The following is an 11,161-nucleotide window of genomic DNA, read 5'->3' on the forward strand; positions in this document are numbered from 1 at the left end:
GATAATACCTATTCATAAAAAAAGGATCCAAGATGGAAATGAGCAATTACAGGCCAATATCCTTTCTCTCGCCTATTTCTAAAGTACTGGAAAAATTTATATTTATCAGAATGACTTCATTCTTGAATATTAATAATTTATTAAATAAAAATCAATATGGATATAAAGCACAACATTCAACTGAACTAGCAGTACTACATTTAGTACAAAACATATTAAATAATTTGAATACAAAATTCCTAACCATAGGTGTTTTTATAGACCTGTCCAAGGCATTTGATGTTATTAATCATGAGATATTAATAAAGAAATTATACTCGTATGGAATAAGAGGAATAGCACATACATGGTTCATAAGCTATCTGCAAAACAGAAATCAGTATGTGTCGATAAAAAATAAATCTTCAAATAAATTAAATATAACTTCAGGAGTCCCGCAAGGATCAATCTTAGGCCCATTTCTATTTATAATTTTTATGAATGATTTTCATCTGGCTACTGACACTCATCATCTTCTGTATGCAGATGATACTAACATTTTCTTCCCAACTAGCAATCCATCAAACGATGTAGAGATAATTAATAAAAGTTTAGATGATGTTTCAAATTGGTTCATCAATAATAAACTAATTGTAAATTTTTCTAAATGCAACTACATTCTATTCGGTCTAAAAATATTGACTAACACAATACCTAATTTAGATATAAAAATGAATAACCATAGCATCCCGCGTACATCCAGCACAAAATTTCTCGGAGTGATAATCAAGGACAACCGCCCGTGGAATATGCATATAGACTCGTTATCGAAAAAAATTAATAAAACCATAGGCGTAATTAATAAAATTAAAGTAAGATTGAATAAACCAATAATTATAGATTTGTATTATTCGTTGATCTATCCACATCTAATATACTGCAACATCATCTGGGGAAACAGCCCTGAAGTTCACTTGAAGCAAATTACCAGATGTCAAAATCGTTTCATCAAAATTCTATTAAATCTACATCCATATAGTCATGTCAGCTGTTATTATTCTGAATTGAAAATTTTAAACATAAAATATATATATAATTATCATGTTTCTATCTTTGTGTTCAAGTTCCTACATTATCAATTACCAACATCTTTTAATGACTTCTTCGAATTCGGAAATGCTGTGCAGTCAAAGTTCAATCGACATTCTCCTCTGCTCTATACACCACCTGCAAGAATAACACTGCTTGGTGGAAGTTTAAAACATACCGGTCCCGGAATCTGGGAGAAACTTCCTGTTGATATAAAGACTACAAATTCCTTGCATTTGTTTGAAAACAAAATAAAGAAATATTTATTGAAAAAAAGTACAATTTTTATTTAATTAGAATCATGTAAATTGTGCATTATGTTAATTTTGTCATGAATTATAAATTTACTTCAAAATTGTGTTAGGATGAACAATTTGTGAACGGTGGCCTGCGACACAAGAATTTTGTTTTCTTTTAGCTTTGGTCTACTAATCATTACCTAATTAATTTGGATTGACTGAATAAAATTTGATTTGATTTGATAACGAGCAAAATTTAAAAAAAAAGCGCTCATAAATCTCTGCATATTGGCTCAGCTTGGCTTGACTCGGCTTGGAATCCGATGTTAAGCAAGGTGTAGTCTTAAACTATTTTGAATTCTCCTCGAAAAATGTGAACTGCGTGCGTACATATATAGCAATGATTACTTTTGTTTTTATAATGAATTTATAAAATATATAATTATAGTGAGCAAAATTTTAACATAAAAGGGCTTATAAATCTTTGCAAATTGGCTCAGTATATATCACTATATAACTATATATAATCAATTACTCTACATAACAATATATAAATCTATATAACCGTAAATATCACTATATAACTATATATAATCAATAACTCTACATAACTATATACAAGTCATTATAACCGTATATATCACTATATAACTATATATAATCAATAACACTATATAACTATATATAAATCTATATAACCGTATATACCACTAAATAACTTTATATAATCAATAACTCGACATAACTATATATAAGTCTATATAACCGTTTATATCACTATATAAATATATATAATCAATAACTCTACAGAACTTTTTATAAATCTATATAACCGCATATATCACTATATAACTATACATAATCAATAACACTATATAACTATATAGAAATCTATATAAACGTATATATCATTATAAAACTATATATAATCAATAACACTATATAACCTTATATAAATCTATATAACCGTATATAACAATATATAACTATATATAATCAATAACTCTACACAACTATATATAAATCCATATAACCGTATATATCACTATATGACTATATATAATCAATAACTCTACATGACTATATATATATATATATATATATATCTATATATAATCAATAATACAATATAACTCTATAGAAATCTATATAACCGTAAATAAATAACTATATTACTATATATGAACAATAACACTATATAACTATATATAAATCTATATAACCATATATATCACTATATAACTATATATAATCATTAACACTATATAATTATATATAAATCTATATAACCGTATATATAACTATATGACTACATATAAATAGTAACTTCACATAACTATATATAAATCTATATAAACGTATATATCACTATATGACTATATATAATCAATAACTCTACATATTTATATATAAACCTTTATAACCGTTTATATCACTATATAATGTATATAATAAATTACTCTACATAACTATATTTAAATCTATATAACCGTATATATTACTATATTACTACATATAAACAATAACACTATGAAACTATATATAAGTCTATATAACCATTTATATTACTATATAACTATATACAATCAATAACTCTTCATAACTTCAAATTTCAACTTAAAAGCGCTTATAAATCTATGTTTATTGGCTCAGCTTGGCTTGGCTCGGCTTGGAATCGGATGTTGAGCAATGTGTAGTCTTAAACTATTTTGAATTCTCCCAGAAAATTGTGAGCTGCGTGCGTACATATATAGCAAGGATTACTGTTGTTTTTATAATGAATTTTTAAAATATATAAATATAACGCGCAATCTATATAACCGTATAAAACACTATAAAACTATGTATAATCAATATCTCTACACAACTATATATGAGTTTATATAACCATATATAAAAATATCACTATATTACTATATATAAACAATAACACTATATAACTATTAGGGTGTTCCCAAAATATGAAGTTTTAAAATAATGATGTCTCACCCCCTTAAATATGTCTTTATGGTAACAATAGTTTACCTGCCAAATTTTAGCCCATTTGGACAATGTTTAGAGGTCCCCCAAGGGGTTGAAATTTCCGATTTTGGTGTTTGATCGTTCGCTACCAACTTTTGATACAGTGTTATACGATATGATTATAAATGTTTTTTGATTTTGTTTATAGGAATGAAACAAAATATATAATTGTGAAAAAATATATAAATCTGCAATGCCTTTTATTTTTTAATTTTAAAAATTAGGTCAAAAATGATTGAAAAACAAGATTTTATTAAATTTCAGTTTGCTTGAATATTAATAAATGCAAATAATTCAAATTTTAGCTAGCAGTTCACGATTATATTCTGCAAAGTTTTTCCTATGCTGTTCAACTACTTGAAGCAAAAATTGTTTTTGCTCTGCGTCTTTGGTGTTGGTTTCATTGAAATGTTGTACCAACGCTACTCCCCGTTCTGCAGAGTCATTGATGCAAACCAGATTCCTTACAAACACTGCTGTAACTTGAAAAGAAGGAGTATCTGACCAGTTTTCAACAAGTACATCAAGAAAACTGGCATCAATATTGGCTGTTTCAAAAAATGTTTTAGACGCACGCAAATCGTCAATACTTTGTGGTGTATTTTCATCAGATGTGGGCCTCGATCTTGTTGTATTGTGCGGACAAGATCAGTCTTTTCTTTGTCAGACAGGAGAGATGAAAAAAGAGCAAGAGTTGCCAATTCTGGACTCATGTACCAAGAATGACGCAGCATCATTTTTAATCCAGTCGAACCAAGAACTGCATCGTCGTAGTCATGCAAACGCTGTATCAACAAAATATCATTCACAGGTGCATCAGCAGTGAGCCTGCATGAAAACTATGACTGAAGATAAACACAAATGATAAACCGATTCAAATGTTGAATACCTTGTAATTCTCGAGCTGTTAAGTTAAAAATGGTTTTATTTACGGTGAATAATAGTTCAACTTTTAATGCGTAGATGGCTCTTGCCATCCATCGTGCCATGTGCAGTGCACCAGGTTTGCGAATGGCTACAACAACCTGCAGCCCAACTATTTGTGCAGCAAGAAGTAGAAACTCTAAATAGTCATCTCGTGAATGTCTGACCTCAAGTTGACATTTGATGAATGCTTTTATTGCATCTGAAACAATTATCAAAGGGGTTGATCTGGCTTCTGGTGTGTGATTCATTTCTGTCAATTTTTCACGAAACCTTTTGAAAAATAAAATTTCTGGTCCAGTGGATGGTCCAAGACAAACATTGAATACATCGGCAAGCAGCACTTCAAAGATATGATGACGGCAAGCCATCCATAATAAATTACGTCCCATGGCTTTTTCTAGAAGAGTGCAAGCTCCATTGATTTTTCCAGTATTGGAAGCTGTCGTGTCAAAGCACATGCCAATAACCATTGATTCACACTTCCAAGATTTTATATGTTCATGAACTGCATCAGCAACTGCTCGTCCTGAACAAGATGCTAACTTTGAAACTCCAAGAAGTTTTGTAGTGCCATCGACAAGTGATGAGAGCAGGACAGGTAACCGATCTACGTTGACCACACCAGTAACATCGATCAAAAGTTTCCCATCCCAATGAACAATAGATTTTGAGGGAACATAATTTTCTTTTATAAGAGCTGCAGCTTGTTGACGACGGCGCTGGCGATGTCTATGCATTGTACTCTTGGAAAATATTGACTCTGATATCGGAACACCAGCTTCGTTGAATGCCGATGCAAGAATCATACTTGACTTTCTAATGCTAGTATTTGTCCTATCCAGCACAGCTGCAACTTTGAGAGATATAATGTCTCTGCGATGTCTGCGTTGTGTTGTAGAGTTTGTTTTACTTGAGCATGCTGATTGTACAAGAAATTCTTCATCAGATTTAACATCTTCATTAGAATCATGGCAAACGGATGATGTTGTTGAATGTGTTGCACTGCCCAGTTGTTGGTCTGCAGCTGACTCTGCTGTTGATAATAACCCACTCCGTCCACGGTAAACAATTTTTGATACAGCATCTTTTGCTGCATTATCGACATTTCTGATAAATCGTTTTTGACGTTTAGCAACTCGTTTTTTTTTAACCATAAGTTTTTTGTCCACAGACCCAATTGATCCCGTTCTTGATTGTTGTTGTAATTTCAAAAATTGTCTGTCTTTGTCATTTTTTATTAACTGTTCAGAGTTGGCATGGCTGATGTCAAAAAGTTGACTCAACTTATTTATGTATTGTTTTTGGTTCATTTGATCAGTAGAGTTATTTCTCTTACGATGCTTCATCAAACGAACTTGGTCAGCATACAGATCTTTAATTTTCTGTATTATGTGAGGTTTTTGTCGTACAGGCAGTCTTGATTTCACCCAAAATGGGAGCAGTTGCTCGTGCACTTGTTGTGCAGCTTTATTAATGTTTAGCTTCTGTACACGGTGATAGAATACAAAATTTTTCATGACATCTTGGCCTGAAGGGAGGCGAGCACCTGAGATAGTTTCTTTTGGAAAGCCAATAAGCCATATGTTGTTATTGCTTCTGGTTACTGTAGACTTAGCCATACCCTCAAAAAATAAAACAAGTACCAATGACAGTATAAGTGTTATTAAGTATAAGTAGTTTGATATTGTATTTAAATATTTAAATATATTTAGAGATATATGGAGAATACAATTAAAAATGATTACATAATTGTTATATTATTAGTACAATAATTAACAAACTTACAAATTGTTGCTGTATTTCTTGATTTTTTCACTAAATTATATACAATAAAAAATGAGCAAATTGTGTTTACTAAAAATAAAAAAATACAAAATGGCCACTTGGTCATGTGACATAAGCACTGCAGCAAAGAATAATAAATAAAAGTAAGTAAAAATTTGCAGTTCTAGCTTTATTTAACTCATTTTGTGCATATTGTTTAAGATTATTGATATGGATTTTGAATTGACTCGATAGTAAAATTTTAAAAGCTCTTGGGGGACCTCTCAAAGTTGTTCAAGTGAGCTGTAACTTCACCAATTTAATTATTGTAACCAAGAGACACTTTTCAGAGGGTGAGATATCAACTATTTAAAAAAAAAATTCCGTGCATTTCTAGGACACCCTAATAACTATATATTAATCTATATAACCAAATATATCACAATATAACTATATAGAATCAATAACTCTCCATAACGTCAAATTTAAACTTGAAAGCGCTTATAAATCTATGCTTATTGGCTCAGCTTGGCTTGGCTCGACTTGGAATTCGATGTTATGCAAGGTGTGGTCTCAAACTATTTTGAGTTATCCGCAAAAAATTTTAACAGCGTGCGAACATATATAGCAATGATTACTGTCGTTTTTATAATGAATTTATAAATCATATAAATATAACGAGCAAAATTTTAACATAAAAGCGCTTATAAATCTTTGCAAATTGGCTCAGTATATATCACTATATAACTATATATAATCAATAATTCTACATAACTATATATGAATCTATATAACCGTATAAATCACGATATAACTTTTTATAATCAATAACTCTATATAAATTTATATAAGTCTATATAAACGTAAATATCACTATATAATTATATATAATCAAGAACTCTACGAAACTATATATAAATTTATATAACCGTATATATCACCATAAAACAATATATAATCAATAACACTATATAACTATATATAAATCAATATAACCGTATATACCATAATTTGACTATATATATTCAATAACACTATATAACTATATATAAATCTATATAACCGTATATATCACTGTATGACTATATATAATTAATAACTCTACATAACTATATATAAATCTTTATAACCATATATATCACTAAATAAATATTTATAATCAATAACTCTACATAACAATATATAAATCTATATAACCTATATATCACTATATAACTATATAAAATCAATAACACTATATAACTAAATAGAAATCTATATAACCGTATATAACCGTATATATCACTGTATAACTATATATAATCAATAACACTTTATATCCTCATATAAATCTATATAACCGTATATAACTCTATGAAACTATATAAAATCAATAACTCTACACAACAAAATATAAGTTTATATAAACATATAAATCACTATATCACAATATATGAACAATAACACTATATAACTATATAAATATTTAAATAAAGTGAGCAAAATTTTAACATAAAAGCGCTTATAAATCTATGCATAGTTCGGCTTGGAATCGAATGTCAAGCAAGGTGTGGTCTCAAATCATTTTGAACTATCCGCGAAAAATTAGAACTGCGTGCGGACATATATAGCAATGATTACAGTTGTTTTTATAATGAATTTATAAAATATACAAATTTAACGAGCAAAATTTTATCTTAATAGCGCTCATAAATCTATGCATATTGGCTCAGGTTGGCTTGACTCAGCTTGGAATCGGATGTTAAGCAAGGTGTTAAAATATTTTGAATTCTCCCCAAAAAATATGAACTGCGTGCGTACATTTATAGCAATGATTACTGTTGTTTTTATAATGAATTTATAAAAAATATAAAAATAACTAGCAAAATTTTAACATAAAAGCGCTTATAAATCTTTGAAAATTGGCTCAGTTTATATCACTTTATAACTCTATATAAACAATAAATCTATATAACTTTATATAAATCTATATAACCATATATATAACTTTATATAATCAATTACTCTAGATCAAATCTATAAATCTATATAACCGTATATATCACTATATGACTATATATTACCAATAACTCTACATAACTATATATAAATCTATAAAACCGTATATTTCCTTTTATGACTATATAATCAATAACTCTACATAACTTTATATAAATCTATGATACCTTATATATCACTATATAACTATAGATAATCAATAACTCTACATTATTATATATAAATTTATATAACCGTAAATATGACTATATAACTATATATAATCAATAACTCTACATAACTATATATAAATCTTTATAACCCTATTTAACACTATATAACTATATGTAATCTATAAATCTACATAACTATATATAAGTCTATAAAACCATATATATCGCTATATAACCATATATATCACTATTTAACTATATATAATCAAAACGCTATATAATTATATATAAATCTTTATAACTATATCACTATATGACTGCATATAACCAATAACCCTACATAACTATATATTAATTCATATAACCATATATATTACTATATGACTATATATAATCAATAACTCTACATAGCTATATAGAAATCTTTATAACCGTATATATCACTATATATCTATATATAATCTATAACACTATATAACTATATAGAAATTTATATAACCGTATATATCACTATATAACTATAAATAATCAATAACACTATATAACCTTATATAAATCTATATAACCGTTTATAACACTATATAACTATATATAATCAATAACTCTACACAACTATATATAAGTTTATATAACCATATATTTATTTATTTTTTTTTTTTTTATTTCAAAAATTTATAAAGCGCCAATTAAAAATAAGAAAAAATTTAAAAAGCGCTACTTTATTGTCGAAAGAATAAACAATTGTTTGAGTACGTGTACATAATAACGAAACAAAAATCAAATCGAAAACAAATAAGTCTTGAGATTTCTCTTGAAATTATCCATGTTCATTTTCGGCTTCTTCAGGGACTCTGGTAGACCATTCCATAACTCTGGACCCGCAACAGCAATCCCTCGTGCACCAATACACAAGTGAGCACTGTTTACTATCATTAAATTTGAGCAATCACTTCTCAAACGAATGCCATCTATGGTCAGTGATTTTTTCTTGTTTATTTCTCACAAATATCTGGGCAAGATTCCATTCATGGTTTTATACATCAAGATACACATTTTAAAAATTATCCGTTTTTCCACATTCAGCCAATGAAGATCTTTTAAAGTCTGACTCACATGATCGAACTTCAATCCTCCAACGATAACCTTCGCAGCTCTATTCTGTATGGATTGCAGTACTTTAATTGATTTTTTTGGGAGGCCATGAAACAAACTATTACAATAGTCAAGCCGCGAGTGAATGAAGGCATGAATCAATGTCTGTGTGGCTGATCTATCTAAATAGCTTCGAATGCGATATAATCTGTGCAACTGATATGTACATGACGAAGAGAGCATTTTCAAGTGATGTTTCATCGATAGATTTGAATCCAAGACAAAGCCCAAATTTGTTACGTTTTCACTGAATTCTATCTCTTGACCACCGTCATTTACCGAGCTGATGTTAATTTTCGCTAACTGCTGCCGAGTTGCCACCGGCATAAACTTAGATTTGCATTGATTCAATTTTAATCCATTGTTTGACATCCAGGTATCAACCTCAGATAGGCACATTACCAGCCTTAGAACCTCCTGTTTAAATGATTCTGGTTTACTCGTCAACATAACCTGGATATCATCGGCATATGCATAACACTTAAAATCATAAGATTCAATAATCTTCATAACTTCCGAAGTATACAGCATAAACAGAATCGGTCCCAATACTGAACCCTGCGGAACTCCATATGAAATTGAACCAACTTTGGATGAAACATCACCAAATCGAACAACCTGCGTTCGTCCGACCAAATATGATTTAAACCATTCAATTGTTACTCCAGTTATTCCAAAATCATTACTTAGTCTATCTAATAAAATTTGGTGATCCACGCAATCAAATGCAGCACTCATATCCAAAAAGGTTAAAAGCGATACATTCTGGCGATCAATGGAGGCATAGAGGTCAGACAAAATCTTTAGCAACGCAGTTTCTGTGCTATGATGACGCCTATAGCCAGATTGATTAATGGGCATCAGATTGTGCAGTTCTAAATACGTTAAAAGTTGCTTAGCTACCACACGTTCAATAATCTTTGAAAGGAAACACAAATTTGATATCGGACGATAATTTTTTAAATCTTCTTTATTGTCTTTAGTATTTTTTAATAGAGGAGTCACAACGGAATGTTTACAATATGATGGAAAGATACCAAGTTTTAAACTTGGTATCTTTGAACTTGAACAAATCAACATATTTCTTCAAGACATGCGTCGGAATAATATCTAACATGCATGTTTTCTTTGGTGATTTAAGTAAAAGTGTTTTAATTTCAGACTCTGAAACTTCAGCAAAACATGTGAACAAATTATCTTCATTAATTCAACTAACTCCAAATGCCTGCTTCGTTAAATATCCAAATGTTGCTTTAATCGAATTAATTTTCTCTTGAAAAAAAATCAAAAATTGGTCCGATGTCAAATCATGTGAAACATTACATTTATTATCTTTACACACGATCTTGTTGAATATTTTTCACAGATTTTTAGAGTTGTTATTTTTCTTTATTATTTTGTTCCAATACTGTTTACGTTTTTTAGTAAAAAGTTCTTTTTTTGCTCTTAGAATATTACGCAATTCATTTTTATATATCAAATAATAATTTGATCTATATCTTCTTTCCAACTTTCGGCAACGCCGTTTGATTGCTAGACACTCCTCATCAAACCATGGTTCCGATAGATCAACTTTGAAACTAACTTCATGTAATGGAGCAACTTGATCAACGAGAGTCTTAAGCTCGCCATTAAATAAGTTGAATTTCCTTTCAACATCATTGCTTGCACATGGCTTTGACAAAGGGGATTCTGTAATTAATTTGACAAACTTTTTCTCATCAATTCCTTTCCATGATCTGATTAATTTTTTTGTTCTCACGGGATCAGCTTTCATCACTGGCATAGTCGAATGAATCAAACCATAGTCAATATATATCTCTATATTATTATATATAA

General features: G+C 29.2%; 1 protein-coding gene across 1 annotated transcript; it reads right to left on the bottom strand.

Moving 5' to 3' along the window:
- Positions 1-2,956: 2,956 nt before the first annotated feature.
- On the bottom strand, positions 2,957-5,875 carry HELRODRAFT_172522 (hypothetical protein; the record flags this gene model as incomplete). The annotated part of the gene is made up of 4 exons (XM_009019200.1): positions 2,957-3,041; positions 3,333-3,421; positions 3,920-4,089; positions 4,219-5,875. 4 exons carry the CDS (start codon positions 5,873-5,875, stop codon positions 2,957-2,959), a joined length of 2,001 nt encoding a protein of 666 aa, XP_009017448.1.
- Between the last annotated feature and the right edge of the window lie 5,286 nt (positions 5,876-11,161).

This window comes from Helobdella robusta (assembly GCF_000326865.2).
Source record: "Helobdella robusta unplaced genomic scaffold HELROscaffold_24, whole genome shotgun sequence".
Taxonomy (NCBI): domain Eukaryota; kingdom Metazoa; phylum Annelida; class Clitellata; order Rhynchobdellida; family Glossiphoniidae; genus Helobdella; species Helobdella robusta.